Source organism: Halichoerus grypus, chromosome 4, assembly GCF_964656455.1.
Source record: "Halichoerus grypus chromosome 4, mHalGry1.hap1.1, whole genome shotgun sequence".
Taxonomy (NCBI): Eukaryota; Metazoa; Chordata; class Mammalia; order Carnivora; family Phocidae; genus Halichoerus; species Halichoerus grypus.
The window spans coordinates 13,377,275-13,395,791 of NC_135715.1; the positions used below are offsets into that span (position 1 = coordinate 13,377,275).

Here is an 18,517-nt window from a genome sequence, read left to right on the forward strand (position 1 = left end):
TAGATATACTAGGATGTTTTTTGGGGGAAGAAATCATTCTTTAGCAAGGCAGGATTTTATTCCCACAAATATTAGAATATTGAACTATGTTTTTGTTTGCCTGGCTGCCCTAAAATCTTTAAACTGTTGCAAAAGAACTCGGATTAATAATGAAAGAGTATATTTCTGGGTTTGAAGCATTATTTTTAATTTGGGCCCCCCAAAATTGACATAACCCTTCTCTATTGGCAGGTAATTGTAGAATAATTGATATTTAACTATTTTCTATGCGGAAGAGGCAAACTAGCTTTACTCTCTCGGGTTTAAGTTTCACTTTCGATTTTGATGTGGTTCCATGAAAAGTCAGTCTACTGATTGAAATGACACTTCATAAAACCAGGTGTGAAAATTTTAAGTACAGTTTGTCTTAGATCTTTCCCTTAAGATAACAACTTGTTCCCCAAAGTTGATACCTTGAACTTAACAGAGAATGTTTTCTTGTCATGAGCGTCTGACGTGATAGCAGCTTTTCTTCTGCATTACAGTAAAAACATTGCTCGTCCAGAGAGAGAGCCAGTTTTTCAAACATCCACAAAGATGCGAATCCCGATGGCACAGTTTAAAAATTACAAGCGCCTTTATTTTGCATCTGCCCGATCTGTTGGATGTTTGTGTTTCCTACTCTCCCTTGTGATGGGGTATCATCACCACTCAGAGGGCTGAGGCTTAAACCTGCCCTGAAAAAAACCTTCTTGCCCCTCCCCCCTCCCAACTCCCCCGCCCCCCTCCCCTCCCCCTCCCCGCCCCCCTCCCCTCCCCCCGCCCCCCCCCCCCCCGTTCCTGCCTTGGCCTGTACAGGGGGTGATTTCTGCCAACCTCGGCATGACAAGGACCGTTCCAAGCCAACAGCTAATACCCCCCTCCTTCAGAAATACCATTGGGCCCAACGGGCTGAGGAAGGAGGAAGGAGAGAAGGTGTGCACCACCTCGTGGGGGAAGCCTCTTTGCCCAACACCTGCCCTCAGGTGCCATGCTCAGCTCTTGTCGTCTCCTTAGCCCACCTGGCCACGACTGTCTGCAGGGAACAGGACTCACCATTCTGCCTCTTTCTGCAGCCACAGCTGTGAGCCATGTCGTCCAGTCAGGCTCTGGCCAGAAGCCTGCCGGTCCTGTGGGTTAGTTGGCGTTTTCTTGTCTTAATGAAACGGATATTTTGTTCCCATTTGGTTACTAATGTTCTCTTCATTATCAGGCAGAATCCTGAAGAGGAGGGCCGAGTGGTGGGATTTATCTTTATTTCTAATTTCAGAAGAACTTCTAAAATGATCCCTTTAAATTGCTTTTCTTACTGTTAAAAAGCCAAACCTAAAAGCAAAACCCATCCGTCTCCCATTTGAAGACCAGAGCTTGCTCTCCTTTGAAGTCACCAAAGGTTTTCTACGCGAACGTGAAGACTGTTTCGTTCGGCTAATTATCCATCCGTCTCCACACAAAAAGGAGGAAGACTAGAAATCCTTTTAAATGCTTCTTTTATTTCATTGGTTGTACATTGGGTGAGTGAACTGAATATTACAACCAAAACATAGAGTTGATACAAATTAGACTCCTGTTTACACTGTAAGGTAATGAATGAGGGAATTCTTTAAGTGTTACAGAAAGATTTAGTAGAAATGTTACCAGTGGTATGGCTGAAAGAATGTTTCTGTGAAGTGCTGTTATATCCTGAAAACCAAGAGTGAAATGTAGTTCCCACACAAGTGGCGAGTTCATCTCTTAACTACAGTATTTGTTGAACTGCTATCTTCATGTCTTGGATATTGGTGATTTTATTTTTGTAATTAAACAAAGCATTTAAGATTTATTCATCATAGTCAGACTTCTGAATATAAACAAACTTTTGGCAAATAATATTTATACAGAAAAATAGTTTTAGATCCTCTCAAATCCCAGAATTATTCTATAAAATTACATTATAAATAAATAAAAAGCAAAATCTGTTGTACATATATTTGTACATCTATGCATTTGCCTTGCCTCCTCCTTATTGTAAATGGCATATTTATGACTCTTTGCATATTATAATCACAATTCTGGAAAATGGATATCATAGTAAAAATACAGTCTTCTCTATTTGTCTGGGGATACAGGTGATGTTTCTGATGCTCCCATTATTAAAGGGCTGAAAATAGCTGTGTGCTAATAATTTTAAAAAATCAAAATCATGAAACAAAAGAAAGACAACGTGACAACAATTAGTCTACAAAAATATTTCAGTGATTCCTGTAATTTATCGTTTAGTAATGTATACTATGTTTTCAATGAGTTTAAGTGAAATAACAAAGAAAGAAAAAAGAAAAGAGGAAAACAAGTTTGAATGTTTTAGGTAAGTTGTAGCGTAACTACATTGTTATAGTTGAGAAAATTACAAATATCAATAATACATAAAGATGAAACTACCAAAGAAATACAAATTAGATACAATACTTTCCCACAAATTAAAACAAATGCCACGATACAAGCACGACGTAAGATCACACTTAGGATGTGATTTTCTTTCGATGGGGTTATCAAATCTACAATATAAGATGGTCATTAGACGTCGACTGACATGAATTAAAATGGTGGATTTCTTTTTTTTCTCCAACAAAAATGATATGGTTGGTGCATCTAGTTTTCAGAACAGGCGGTGATGCCAAAATTTAAAATATTTTACATTCAATCTCAAAAGTCAAAATACTTCAATCACTAGTATGTTCACAAAGAAAATGGATGTTTTAAACAATTACACATAATATTCATTTATAACAGCTGTTTTGTTTTTTAAACAATAATTTAAAAACTATGTAGGTACTGTATAGGCTATGTGCAACATATAAAATGTGAAATATGAAATATTTGGTACGATAGTGCTTAAAATAAACTTTAAAACAAACTTTCTGAACAAAATTTAATTGTATCGCTATTACCTTGAAGATCAACCAAGTATTTAAAAAAGTAAACAACATTAAAATATGTTTCATCCATATATAGTATATATATGTATGTGTATATATAATATGTATGTACTTGTATTAAAGTTTTTTATACTTTTGAGACATAAAATATGCTTTAAGGTGAAAGAATTAAAAGAACTATTTTTTTTTCCATGCTGTAGTCAGTTACAACCCTTTAATCCAACTTTTGAAATGCAAAACAGTAATGGATTTTTTAAAAAGTGAAACTATCTACTTTTTGTTTACATAGTAATTTAGATTAAAGTCACAGTCAAATTTTCAGTGACTAAACTCAAACTTACTTAAATTAGAATATTATACAGATCTCCTCACCTACAGCTTCGTTGTTTGACTAGGTTTTTAGTTTAGAAGTTATTCTGTAACAGGCAACCGGATGGTGAGTTAGTTTTTCCAACTAATCCCTTAGATTAGACTGTTGGCATGGGCCTCATTCTTGTCAAGCTGGATGAAGTCTGGCAAAATCTAGGCACTTCTACAAAGTCTCTCTTATAAAACAACTTTAAAAATATACTTGTAAAATAATACCTTCAAGACTTTGTTTGGTGGGGTATGAAGTTCATACCGTGCAAAGTTTCTTTTTCAATCTAGTTAATGTTATTCTAGAATCACACGATTCAATGCGGCATCTCCGGGCAAACCAAATACCACACTGTGATGTGTCCCCCGTACTTGTGCTTGAATTTCCCTTCAAATTTTAGACCTGCAGGACAGGCGTCAGTTTTACTTCACTTCTCACCTTTGCTGCAGCATTCATGTTGTGAAGAAGCGAAACATATGCTTTGATCCAGTGGGTAAAGGAAATGACAGTAAGTGGCGTTAGAACCGAACCTGCCCTCGGAACAGATTTCTTAACTAATGCTAATTGTTTATTGCTAACTTGGAAATACTCGCCATCGGAGTGAGTACGTTGGTCGGGCTTTTCTGCACCAGCTGTGGTTACGGAGATAAGACAATATTCCTAGGACAGAAACTATGTTTAGAAACCCTTGGAAAGTAAACTTGATCCTTTATGTCTTTAAACGTCACAGCTGGTCGCAGGTAGTTAACTATCTTAGGTTGGAATATACTAAGCATACCATATTTAATACTCATATATGATATAGCAGCACTAGCTTCTTACAGTTGTGGTCTGTCCGGAAGAACTAATTCTTTATTTAGCATGCAGTTTGTGGCAATTCTATTGAGGAGGAAACAGGATAGTATGTACAGTAACAATGTTTAGTTATTCTCAATGCAGATTCTTGGCATTCCATTCCGTGTCTGCTGATTACTTCAGAATTATCTGTTAAAGAAAAAGACAAGCGTGCTTTAGACATCCTTCTGTGAGGGAAAATAACGAGTTTAAGTTTTACTCTTTGCAAATAGGAATTTCCTTCAATTTCTCATTTTGATATATTTTCATCTTTTGAGGCAATCGTAATTTTGAGCAATCCCCACCCTTCATGCCGAAAAACTTTACACATAAGCTCTCCTGCCTTGTAGCTGCTGTAACAAATGGTGATTCGAATGCACACGGTTGTATTTTCTGTGAAGCTCTGACAGCGTGTATGTGGGCATGCAGTGTGCTTAGGCCCTGATCTCCTTTTCTAGTTTCTGCTTCATGTCTCTTTCTGATATGTTCCCATTATCATCCAATTAATATTTGCTAAGGTGATCAGGGAGTCTAATCAGAGAATTAGTTTGTACATGGAAAGTTGTGGGAAAAGTTTAAATATATTTTTAAATGTATAATAAATTAAGTGTTATTTATTTGTTAACTTGCATATAACATTCAGAGATGTGTTCCCATCAAAAGTAATTTTGTTCCCAAGGTATAATCACCACCAGTTTCAAATTCAGGGAACATCAAAAGGAAAAAGGGGCAACATTCTAATAAAGCAGTTACAACATTCTAAATAAATCCAAAAGCACAGACAAAGCTAAACTATCAAATGCAAATTGTGGTCCCAGGAGCCTGATTTCCAAGTTCATTTCCAACTCCATACCTTTGCAAAAGACAGGGAGTTTGCCCTGTGTGACCCAGTCCTCTAAATGACAAGCTTTTAAAAAGCCAACCTTTTAACAAGTTCTAACAAAAATATTTATTCTTTGTTCAATGCTTCAACCAAACTTTGTGCAATTAATGAAATATTTACTTATTAAACTGCCGAGACTCTATGTTTAGGAAAAAAAAACCAGTGAAAATTCTTTATGATCAAGCTAATATTCCTGCACACTGGGATCCAATTCCTAATAAAAGCCTCATTTCTATGTGTAATTTCTCATCCCATTATGTTAGAATTCACGTATGTGGATATTTTTCCTTTTAAGTGGATGCTCCTGCAGTTTGCAAAGAACAGCTTTAGTATATACTCAGATAGTACCAACTCAAATAATTCCTCCCATGAAATAAATGGGAATATCCTTTAATTTACTGGAATGTACGGATTTATATGGAAGTGATAAAAGTAGAGGAAGAACTCATTTATATTATATATTTATACTAAATGGAAACTCAAAACTTCAAAGTTCCTGAGAATTTAAAATTAATTGGGAAAAACTGCATTGTCTTGTATAATGATAGACAAATAAAAATGAGATGTAATGATTTGATATGTAAATATTATCACAGTATCTTGGAATAGCCACTGCAAATTGCCAATATCAAATTCTTCAGATGGTTCTATTATAACTTCACTTTTGGGTTCAGATATTTGATTATTAAATAGGAATTATTCTATTTCATCCCTTAGCTTCAATTCAATACTATCTGTAAAGTTTCCAAATTAAGAACATGCCCTGGTACATCAAATTGTGTCTTTTTCTCTTTCTTCTTTCCTTTTACTTTAGCAAGACTCTCTCTAAAATATTTATGGCACAAAATCTTGCAAATTCTTAAATAATATATATTTTGGAATATATTCACATCCTTGCTTAGTAAGTGACACTAAACTGCCATATAGAATGATATTCTTAAGCACCCGGAAAGAAAAGTATTCTACAGAAAGCCTAGCAACGGGCTATTATAGAAATTAGTTACAGCAATGCTTTGGACTCATACCTAACAGAGAGACATGTACAACCACCTGGGTTTAAGTGAATGGTAAATTAACCTTGGAGTTCACTCGGAGCATTACCTGGACTCACCCAGCTTGTCCTTCCCCTCTGCCCCAGCCTACATCGGATACATTATATGGATAAAGACTAAACATAAATAGCCGATACGTTATCAAGCTGTCTGCTATTACAGCGGCCTGGCATCTAGGCCAGGAAACTCTGGCTCTACCCTGGTCTCTATCCTCGGCTACCTTATGGACTAACCTCTGCGGTGTTAAAAAAAAAAAAAAAAAGAAAGAATTACTCTCCTGGCAGCTGCAAGCTTCAAGAGGTCCAAGAGATTTGATTTTAGAAGGTAAGAAAGCTGTGAGTGTTTCATTTTTTGGGTGGTAGCATTTTTCAGGAAAATATTATTTATTAATTTTTTTTTTCTGAGAAATAGAGCTCGCTGGTACAATCTGAATTAAGTGTTCTCTGCGGGGCGGGCGGAGACAGAGTCTGGAAATACAGACAGGAGTCCAGATGAGAAGCAGCTACCCTATGAGTGTCTCTGAAATGACCTGCGGCCCATGTGCTTGCTGTTTCTGATGTCAGGAGACTAGTGTGACGTGAGACACTACAGGCCGGAGGGCCCACGGGGGGACAGGGCAGTTTCCAGCTGGGGGATAGCCCTGGAGGGAAGAGAAGAGCCGTGTGTGTGGGGGGGGGGAGGCGGGGGGATTAGGTGTACGGGGGGAAGGGTGTAGAGAAGCCATTTCGAGGGAAAGAGGGCTCTTCTGTCTGGTTTTAAATATGGGTTTTCTTTAGTCAGATTATATTTTTAATTTGCACCAAAGACCCATAATTTAAAATCAGATGAATAGGTCCATTTGTGTGCTTCCCTATTGCCTCTCCAACTTTACATGGATATGTGAAATATATTCATGAAATATATTCTATACATAAAAACATCTTCAATCTCCACTGTAATTTTAATGGGCGGCAGGATCAAAACCTTTAGAGGGTGTCTGAGTATTTCAGTATAGGTACGAAACGTGCATTCTTAAAAGAGCAGGCTGGGGGCGCCTGGGTGGCTCAGTCGGCCGAGAGTCCCACTCTTGATTTCGGCTCAGGTCATGATCTCAGGGCTGTGAGATCGAGCCCTGCACCCGGCGTGGAGCCTGCTTAAGATTCTCTCTCTCTCTCCCTCTGCCCCTCCCTGCCTGTGCTGTCTTTATATGAGGCCCTGAAACATGGGCTATGAATCTGATATTGACAAGTCCTGATCCTGAGCCTATTTTAAAGTACAGTTAATTAAATCACAGTTCACCAAAGTGACCTCGACAGACCGGCTGTCAGTGGCATCCTTCCTGCCCTGTGCTCACCAAAACTGAGACCAAAGTTCCTTTCTCAGCCTCCAGGCCCTGCAGCCTGTGTTTTCTTGGAAGGGGCAATGGAAAATTCTCCTGGGGTCTGCCAGAGCGAGTGTAAGTCAGAGAGATTGCTACCACGTTGGGTCCCCCAGAAATCCCCTCTCTGAAGCCTCACTGTGGGTTTTGTTTTAATTTCAATAGATGCCCCCTTGATTTTCCAGGGGGCTGTGAGTGGTTTTTGCCAGAACCCTGAGAGCTAGGTTAGTATTGCCGGTCACACTGTTGTAGACATAGAGAAGGCAGCGCAAGTTTGCACGACGTAAAAGTGCTTGTGCAAGCCAGTGTGAGTTAGAGGTGTTAGCTCACTCCTCCTGCTGGCACGGGAGTCCCCTCCCGGGTGTAGTGACAGTGCACTGACCAGGGGAAACAGTGGTTCCGAAGGCCGTGTCTCTACCTCCCACGGCGCCAGTGATCAGTGCTCAGAAGAACCGCCGTGGGAGCCCGGGAACCAGGGAAAGGGGCGGCCATGGGGCGGGGGCTACAGCAAACAGCGAGCAGCGACTGTGCGGATGGGGAGAAACCGCTGAGGACCGTGGGGCGCGGGGCCCCCCCCCAGGGAGGCCTTGCCTGCGTGGCCAACCACATCCTACCCCGGGGCCTCCTGCAGACGGATGTCGCACACACGTCTGCTCAGGGCGGCGGAAGCCCCGCCCCAGTCACAGGTCCGCTGTTTCAGCTTCCGAGGACCCTGGCACCATACAGGACAGGGCAGAGGTCAACTGTATGGAACAGGATGTACTTCTGTTCATCCTTCTGACAGACTCGCCTCTTAAATGTAAGGATCTTCTCATATAAGGAGAACCATGATGAACAAGGGGGATAAACGGCTAACGTAAGATTTCAGTCAATCTGGTATGCTAAATCAAAATTCTGAACTTTGGAAAGGATTACTTTTCATTCCTTTCTCGACTAAAAGGAGAACACACAAAAAATGGGACTAGCTGATGCCCACGAAATCGGCAATTCTATTTTTAAAACAAAGACAGGCTTGAGCTCAAAGCACCAGTGCGTGCGTGAATCTTCGGTGGACCCTCTGGTTGGAACAAGAGTATCTGTGAGGCAAAAATATAAGCTGGCTGCAGTGGAATCTACTTGTTAATTAGCATGTCCTTCAGGTGGTCGGATTTCAGAATCAGACGATTCTGCTTCATCCACATCCTTAAATTGTTCCCATATGAACCCAGTACACAAGTAGCCTAATATTTATTTACTGTAGACAAAGCGTGAATGGCCCCAAGGACCATCAGATGGGTTGCTTTCCCATGAAATGTGTGGGTGGGCAGTCATTTAATAATCTCTGCGTCCTTGGTGAAGTGCCTACCACTGCCTCGTGGTGCAATGGCAGTCAAGTTTATTAAAAAGAAGACTGGGTCCCTGTATGGTAAACCTACTGACTGGGGGGCCCCAGCAGGAAGTGCACGTAAGTGAGTGGGTCAGGTAGGGAGCGTGGCAGATGGAAGGCCCCGTGCCTACAAGCAATGGAGGAGCAGCTAATCAGCTCCAGCCAGTTGTTATGCGCAGAAACCCGCTTGACCTTACACTGCTTGACCTTTCCATTTTCCAAAAGAAGCTGGAAATTCAGCAACTAATTCTCATTACAGAAAATAACTGTGTGGTCCAAATATCTCTTTCGGCTGTGTCCTCTTGGAGCCTTACCTACTGGGAGGAGCTATCCACTAAGCCTGGATCGCTAGCTTCCTGAGCCCGGCAGAGGCCAGGGCTGTAGGCCACACGGAGGGAGCCAGCAGTCACCGCTGCTGGGCGGGATCGGGGGAGGGGGTCTAATGGGGAGTTAATCCTGCAACTTGCACACATCGGACTTTCACCCAAAGGAACAGGGTACTTGACCAACAGGCTCCCTCTAAGAAAAAACTACTGTCCCTCCCTTTACTGATTCATCAGATAGGAAATACCCACATTGCCTTGTCTCTTCATTTTGGCTGCGCCATCTATACGCCCTGACCCTTGCTGGACACTTGGAAAAGAACTGACTAGAGTGAGAAATGCACTTGGTTGAAAGCCAAACCGTCTGTGCGGAGGCTGATGCACCGAACCTGAGTGCGTCAGCACCATCCACTCAGCCGCTGAACTGACCAGCCCTCGTGCCAGACGGGGTCAGAGAAGACAAGTCAACACAGCACTTCTCCCGGGCTTCAGAGGCACCAAGTATTACCACTTCCTGAGTTCTCTACCTTGTGATGGATATCCAGGAACTGAACATATGAATAATTATGGAAATTGCGAGCTTCCAGATGACTTCTAGAAATATTCACACTTTTTATATAAATATGTTCATTACAAAGATTCAGGGACGTCAGAAGAGCTGTCTTTTAAAATGTTAGCTCAATATTAAAGTATGCCGGGACGCTTACTGCTTGGCTTAACTGATAGGAAAATCATTTCAGTGAAAAGACCCAACTGTTCCTATGGATCCAGACCACAAGACAATTAGAAGAGAGGAATAAGGTTTTACTTCAATCCTCCTGCGGAGAGCCATCCAATAGTGTCTTTGTAGTGTGGGGTTTGAAGATGTGGATAAAATATGCCTTATAAAATATTCGTGTGGTTTTGCCGAAATCTGAAGGCATCTGAATAGCACTCGCAAGGGATCTCAAGTGGACGTTTCCAAGCAAGGCTGTTGCATTAACTGGGTCCGTGGCAAAACTGAGTTTTCTAAGAATGAGGCAGTGTTTTATTCATCTTTATATCCCTAATGTCTGGGATAGGGCTGGGCATGTAGGAGGCATTTATTAACTGCTGGGTGCACGGAGGGCTGAGTCAATATTTACTGAGGACTCAAGACCACAATGCTGGCATCAGCAGGCGGCCAACAGACCACTCACAAGCGAGACATAGAAATGGTGGCAAGGAGAGGAACCCCCTAGACAATATGTACCTCTGCTGTCTTTCAGGGCAAGTTAAGGATTCAGAAATATCCAAGGAAAACAAACAGGCCTCTCCTTCCCCTACTCCTTGTTACACACAGATAAGAGGAAAAATCTTCCAGGCTGGGGGAAGAATCACTCACAAATATGGAAACATGGCAGATAAACAAAAATGCCACCTGAAGAAAACTTCTAGACTTGGTTGATTCCTTAGAAGTCTTCTTCCACAGTTAGAAGGCCCTGTTTCCTTGGAATGTAATTTTTAAGAGAATGTTTCACTATCTCCTTAAACAGAACTAATTATTAATTTTAAAACTGAAAACCGAATGGAATTTCCTAAAACTATGGCCAAGCTAAGGAGGCTTGCCTGTTGCTCGCCATCCTACTAGCTTTTTTTTTCTACAGTTATTTTCTTTTTATTCTGTCATGCATGTTTCTCTTCACTGCTATCTCCCGGCACCCCCCCACACCCCCCAATCTCTCCACTGCTTAATATTCTCTCCATCTTTTCCTAGTACTCCACACCTCTTCCCTATGGCAGTCGCTACTGTCTGAAATTCGGAGGCCAAACTTACAAAGCATTTTGATTGAAGTAAACTGTACAAAGACAGAGGGACATTTGTAGAGTTTTGGCTACAAAATAATTCTGGACTTCATCACAGTATGGATTACCAAAGCCAAAAGCAAATGTCTTTGGTTTCTGTGAACATAACATTATCAGAGCAAGTCTAACGATACGTGTTAATAAATGAACACTTTTAGGCACTTTGGCCGATTTCAAGACTATGCGTAAACTTGAAGTGCATAAACAATTCAAAGGTAATGAGCGGTATATAAAAAGACACTTTGGAAAATAGTCCTATTCATTATCTGGGGGGAGTATTGTTCTGAGAGAAGGCAGCGTCTTATGCCATATTTGACTTGTTTTCAAAACGGGTTTTTATGAATATAGGAAGGGCACATTTTGGGGTGGTGGGAGAAAATTCTCACACATGACGATGGGTTTCACTCTTGAGAAGGGCAACTTGAGGCTGGCCCGAACGCCCCCAGTATTTCGCAGACCTTAAAGAGTAGTATAGTCAGGATTATTGTTTTGTCCTCTGTCATCAACGGAAAGTTTACATTCAAAGTTCTAATTCCTTTGTTTTTAATGACATCATTTTGTTGAGGACTCATTTGTAGTATCTTCCAATTAGTTGAACAAAAAGATTTTTCAGATATACCCTTCCAATGTATGAAAAACTATCACTTAAAAATATTAATAACTGAGTTTCTGCACAAAAGGCAGTAACGATGGCCTCACTGAAGATTACTGACCAGGGTCTACACTGACAATTTATATTATTCTGGACAAAATAGGTACAGGGAAATTTTTGATTTGAATAAGACTGCACTCTTCGCATGAGTCCATGTCACACGTGGAAAAATCTAGACTCTTGTGAGAATGGGGTGAGACTTCAGTCACGATTCCCTTCTCTACCCCACACTCAGCCTCAACCAGTCCAATTTCCTGGAGGGAATTCTGAGGAGCATTTCTGCTGCTTTTACAGTGAGACAGGAATCTAGCCCTTAGATTGTCTAAAAATCTGTATATCACCCAAGGGTGATTCTTTCTCTTGTAGGATAATAAATGAGGAAGCAGGAAAAGGCATAGGGGAGACTTTTCGTTCCTTGTGCTTCCGCCAGTGCTCTGTAAGTGTTTAAAACAAAAACACATTCAGGAGTGTTGTGTGCTTGTTCAGGAAGAGAGGAGTTACGGGACCGTGTTTGCTCTGCAAGTGCCAGAGGAGGTCAGAACAACAGGAAAACCAAACCAAATCCTAGACTGGAAGGGCCCCTACAACAGCCAGGAAAAAAGGAGGCAGATCAAATATGGCATCCATGGGAAATGGGCAGGAGGGTGGATGAAAGTCCCTGGTTGCCTGGCAGGGACAAGTCCCAGATTTTCTCTTCCTATTCCTGCCCAACGTTCCTGACTCCATACCGTACATCTCATCCCCACCCCACCAAACTTCCCCGGCAAACATCCGAGTCACGGAATTCACGGGGGTGATGGTTCCTCTACTCCGGCAGGTGGAGAAGGTGAAGGACTTTTCCATCACATAGCTGTCCGGGGCTTTGAGTTAGGCATGTGCTTTTGGCCTCTGCCTTGAATCTCAAAGATATAGAAACATCTATGTACGCAGTGTGTGGCCTGTTCTGTGCTGTTAATACAGTATTATCCTTGAGCAATGTCGTGAGTGAAGTAAACTCTGATAGGCCAACCCGGAGACCTTACCATCAAGTTCATCACTGTCTCTATGGGAAAATTATTTGAGTCTTAAAGCAAGTGACAAAGGGAATTCTGAACAAACATTTTTAAAATGAGGGCCTGTCTACGTATTAAAGGAGGCTAAATTCCTCTACTCTATCAAGAAACAATAGATAATATTTGGGCCACACTATTTAAGAAAATACTCTAAAACATTATAAGAAAAATTATAAAACATTTCTCTAAAACTATCACATTTAGAATATTTTCCCTGAGATGCGTGGCATGGGAAGCTATCTGGGATTAAAAAGGCCACCCACATCGGAGGCTCTTTCACTGAAGGTGACCTCTGGGCATGAAGGTGGAATCTAAGAAAACTTTTTTATACCTTTAAAAAAGTTTATGCAGCAATGGAAATGAAATTTCAAGGGCAGTCATTTATACCTGCTCTCTTCAATATGGGATTTTACTCCCAGTAATAAATTGAGGATTTGGGCCCAGAAAAATCACAGAAACAAGATCCTGTTGGATTCAACATCAAGTCCTCAATCCTGCTCAATACCCTGCTTTTGTATCCACCACCATTATGTCGGACTTAGAATCCTGAGCACATTTTGGCTGTAGTACTCATTTTAACTGTGGAGCAGAATGTATAATTCAGCCTGTTGACAACTGGCTTTTAGGACACTAAAGGCAGGAAAGTAAGTAAATGCGAAGATTCAGCAAAAGGAACGGTGAGATTAGTGTGACACATGAAGCATGTCTCTGTGTGTCGTAATCATCTTGTACATTTTGGGAACCGGTAGGATGATGCTGCCATCTAACAACATTTCCAGCAAAATCAGTGGTCTTTTTCTATTTTAGTTCTTTCCCTGTATGTTTGTGTATGTGTATCAGAGAGAGAGAGAGAGAGAGAGAGAAAGAGAGAGGTTGGTTAAGAAAACTACTTAATTGTGTGTAAAATCATGGTGCAAAGGAAAAATCAGAGTCCCGGAGTGGAATTTCAGGAGGCTTGTCTGTGTCACCAACAAGCTTGGTGACCCTCTGAGCCTCAGTTTCTTACTTTGCCCGTTACCACACGGACACCTCTGGTGGGGAGCTACACCAGGTTACCATCTGTCTTCCCTAACACCTGCGAGGAGGAGCCAAAATACCATGGTATAATAGATGGCAAAATGGAGACCCCCCCAAAAAAGAAAAAATACAAAGAAAGCACCTATATTCTCTTTTATTTCTTTATTGCTGTCCTCTGTCAAAACTCAGTGGCTAAGACCATCCTTTTGGCATTTCTGCTTTTCGAGATGATCCTTATTAGTTGATAATCACTTTGACAGGAATTATTTGCATGTTGGTTTACTGCCTGTCTCCCTTATTAGGTTAGACTCAGGAGAGCAGGGACTGTTTTGTTCGATTCTGTATTCCCAGAATTCTGAATTACACATAGTAGGTGCTTAATAAATGTCTGTTGAGAAAAGGTATGAAGGTGCGTTGCTGCTGAGTCAACAGTGGGTTTCTGTTATGGCCTGGCATCTCAGGATAGACCCAGCTTCCACCAAGGATGGCTCACTGAGGAAGGATTTGCATTTGCACTCAGGTACCTGCTTTATGAAAACTCTTAAAGGAAAACACAGCAACAAGAGAATTTTTAATGTAAAAAGAATAACTCTGTGCTATGGATTTAATAGAAGTACAATCAGACATTTTCTTTCCAATCCTACTCCCTGCTTCTTTGGGGAAATGTCTACTCAGATCTTTTGGCCAATTTAAAAACTGTGGTAAAACAGGCATAGCTTAATATTTGCCCTTTTAACCATTTCTAAATGTATAGTTCAGCGGCATTAATACACTCGCCCGTGAGCAACCATCACCACCAGCCATCTCCAGAACTCTGCAGCATTCCAAAACAGACCTCTGTACCCAGTAAACAGTAACTCCCTATTCCCCCTTTACCCCAATGCTTATTTCCTGCTTCTCCCTCTCCTTCCCATGTTTGGCTTCAAAACGGGATCCCTGGCTCCCTGTGTCACACCTGAGTCATCAACAACTTGCTAGGTTCGCTTTCTAATTCACTCCCTGCCTTGCTTACAACCAAACAACCTCCCAGCGGCTCCTTTGAGTTGCCTCCTCCAGGCCACCCCAAACAACCATTCCCAAGTAGTGATGTTCAATTAATCTGAGACTGGTATGAAGGTAAGATTCTGTGGAGACCGTGGAGAAAAACAGTATCTCTCTTTCTAAATTACCATTGTTTGAAAAAGTCCTGGTTGAGAGGACACCTCTTGGTAGACTCTTTCCAGCCAGAAGTTATTTGCCACTCTACCATCCTGGGAAAGGGTGAGATGGTGCCCTTGTCCATCTGCTTTCTAGCTCTTGTTTACTGGCCTGAAATTTGAATTTCCTTGTGGTTTCATCAAGCAACAGTATTTTCAGACTATTTATGATATTGAACTTGGATTTCAAAAAGGCTTGCTTCTATTAGAACTTTCTTCTTAAATGGTTAAAACTTCAAAAACTAATAGTGAAACTCAATAGTTAGAAGTTTTTAAGGGAACCACATAAAGAGGTTCCTCCCGATCCTACACTGACCACAAGCTCCAACCTCATTCAAATGTGGCGGAGACACAGCAGAACAGGGTTTGGAGGCCGGCAAACCTGATTTCTAAAACTGTCCAGTCAACTTCCTACCTGCTGGAATCTTAAGTTATTCTTTAAGATTTGCTCTCCTCTGGAAAATGGGTAAAACACTTCACAGAGTTCTGCTGAGTAGTAAATGAAATAATGTACAGCAAGTATCTGATGTGTAATAATGCTTATTGGTAAGTGTTGGTTCCTCTCCCTTAAAAGAGAAGGGGATAAATAAAATTTAGCTTCAGCTTCTATTTAAATGGGTATTCAAATAGTAATATTGTGCACTTAAATATTATATGATCTGTAGGGCGCTCCATCTGTGTTGGTAATAAACCCGATTTTGATGAGATTAAGATATGGAAAATGTCAAATACACTTACTTTCCTTTCTATATTTGCATATCCTGACCTGTCACTGACAACTAACTAAATATAGGCCGAATTTCTCTATTCATCAAAGTCTTGACTGTCACTCATATTTATCATTTTTCAAACTAAAATCCTTTATTACAAAAGCATCAGTAGCCATCGGTGTCTGATGATCAGTGTCCACTGCTGCAGAAAGTTAACGTCGTATGAGAGGCAGGACCTCCCACAATTTAAAGTTAGATCCTGTTCAAGTCCAGTGTCTAGGCCCACTCCATGTGTTACCATGGGTAAGTGATTCAGCACCTCTTATTCTTAGTATTCCTCATCTCTACAGTGGGAATCAAACACTGTCACTGACTCATGAGTTGAGAGGATTAGATCAGGTATTTAGTGAGTACCTGGGGGTAGGAAGCATATAAGACCACTGTTTTATTTGGTAATATTTCACCTATTTTAACTTCCTAGGCTAAGCCACAAAACATGAATATTTTGACAAGGTATACGTGGCATTTACTAAATATTTGTAGATCACTGCGCTTAGAGCAAACCATGAGTTATGGACACTTGTGCACACCAGTCTCGTCTACCACATGTCTACACTTCTAGCTTCAAGACCTTCACCTCTCCTCTCCTGGATCTCACATACACCACAGACAGAGCCAGGGAACTTATGTTAAAAAAAAAAAAAAAAAGCAACTCTTAAGCACCCTTTTCCAAGGCAAAGAAATATAATGGGGTTTTCTTTTCATTCTTGACATACTCCTTAGATTTCCCTTTTTTAACTTCTTATTCAAGGCTATCCTTCATGTTGCAGGGGTCAGAGAAGAGCAAAGAAAAGGTGAACAGTAGGAATCAATTCAAGTAATTCCTCTTCTCCCGAATTCTCATAACTAAAGTGGTTCTCTGGCCTCTTCAAATAATTTTGGTGTAACAATGACAAATATTGAAAGAATGACTGGTGGAAGAACTACGAAATTATTACTGGAAAAAATATTTGGAGAAAAAGAAGGAATCAAGTTGTTAACAACCCTGGCTATCTTTTTGGTTCCTCAAAAACCTTTCTAAATTCTACGGCGGAAGCAAAGCTATTGATCATTCAAAAACAAATGTGTAGTTAACATACTCTTGTTGCGCTGCGGTTCGACAGAGGACTAAGTGTGGTGTTAGGAGACGAGTTTCTAACCCTTAAGTAACCCTGAGCGAGTCACTTAACCATTCTAGGTCCTTCTTACTGTGCAATGGAAGGTTAGGAGCTTGGGGATGTTCTGACTCTGGTTCTGCCACTGGATTGAAGATCTTGGACAAGCTTCTCGCCTTCTCGAAACTGCAATTTCCTCATCTGCATATTGGGGATAAGAACAGTCCCTTCCAGGGCCATTTTGGGTTTTAATAACTCCTGTGAAAGGCTTATTAGCACCATGTCTGGCTCTTGGAAAGCGCTCCATAAAGGAGAGCTGTTGAGTTGTCTGGGTGTTGTCTATGGGCTCTCTACTTTGTGGCCCCTTGGATGACAATTTAAAACATGTTCTCAGGAAGGCAGTGTGGTGAAAGAAAAAGCAGTACTCTAGGAAGGACACAGATAATTGGGTTCTAGTCCTGCTGTCTTAATATTTGTGTGACTTGGATAAGCGGCCCTGCTGACCTGGGCCCTTCTTCCAATATGTAACTTGCATCACAGTTTCCTTTTGTATATTGCTGTGGAGGTGTGGCAGGACTGCGGTAAATTTGCTCCTACAACTTACTGCCTTTCAGGACTAGGATGAGTCAATGGCGGTCTTGGGTCAGACCTGCCGTGCCTAATGTAGCCATGACTCTGGGAAAATGGGTGACATTTACAATGACCAGCTTACTGATGCTGCTCCCAGAAGGGCATTGTGGGGAATAGTGAAGAGTATCTGTATTTGATTACGGGAAGCTCATCGACATAAGCTCTGAGGATCTTGGAAAACTCCTGAGCGAAGGGCATGATGATAAGAATAATACAATTAGGTCACTGAAAGTAAAACAGACCAAAAGTGCCAGCATATCATACCTGATGCTGAGGCGTGCCAGATTCTAAATGCTAGAACAGCTATAGTTTTTCCAATGTCAGAAAACACCAGTGAACAAACTGGTCCTTTGTAGTACAAATAAAAGGGAAGATGTGTCAACAAGAACCATTCTTTGTATGTCAGTCATTGGAGAGAGGTCTTGTAGAAGGCTGGTGTGGCAGGGACAAGGAAGTTGGTAAAGGTATTACAGAAGCTGGAGAAGACCCTTAGAGAGCCCTGAATTTCCCTGATTCTTAATTATCTAACCCTACTCATATTTTCTGTTTTCTCTCTATCCCAATGTCATCTCTTCGGCGATGAAGTAGCTTCCTCCCCCGTGAACCTGACCTTGGCCTGTCTCAGCGAGTTTCTACCTGCTCACTTGCCATAGATCAGTGTTTCCAAGTCTCTCATTTAACACGTCACTGTCTAGCTTTCATCCTGCCCTCCCAGGCCCTCAGCAACTAATCCCTCCTCGCCTGCACAACTGAGTTTTCCAGTCCTGCCCAAATGCACCCTCCCCTCACTCCCACTCGCACAGCATGGCCTACAGCTGGTCATTTGCCCCCCTGAGCTAGTGTCCACCCCCCTCCTATAGATCTGACAGAATCATAGCTGTTCTCTCTGCCTCTGCTGCGGGATAAAGTCCAGGACTGGTTCTGAAACGCCCGTCAGAACCACACAGGCTATTGGGGAAGAGGCTGGGGTCAGGGGCAGGCATAGACTTCAGGGTCAGCTAGACTTGAGGTCAAATGCAGCTCTAGTACTGATTAGAGCCTAAACCTTGATTCTGTCACATGTAAAAGGGGGAGAACAGGACGCATCCGACAAGGTTAAATACGAGAACGCACGTAAAGCGGGATGGTGGTACACTCAGGCCTGTGGGTTCCGTTTTCCCCTTACCCCACGCCCAT

General features: G+C 41.5%; 1 protein-coding gene across 9 annotated transcripts in view; it reads right to left on the bottom strand.

The window, feature by feature from the left end:
• Positions 1-1,491: 1,491 nt before the first annotated feature.
• The window catches only part of MBNL2 (muscleblind like splicing regulator 2), a 155,501-nt gene continuing 138,475 nt past the window's right edge, over positions 1,492-18,517 (bottom strand). For all 9 annotated transcript variants that reach the window (XM_078070177.1, XM_078070172.1, XM_078070174.1 and 6 more), the window contains one exon: positions 1,492-4,275. In XM_078070177.1, coding sequence (XP_077926303.1) covers positions 4,261-4,275 — 15 coding nt within the window. In that variant the 3' untranslated portion in view covers positions 1,492-4,260. The remainder of the gene's footprint in view (positions 4,276-18,517) is intronic.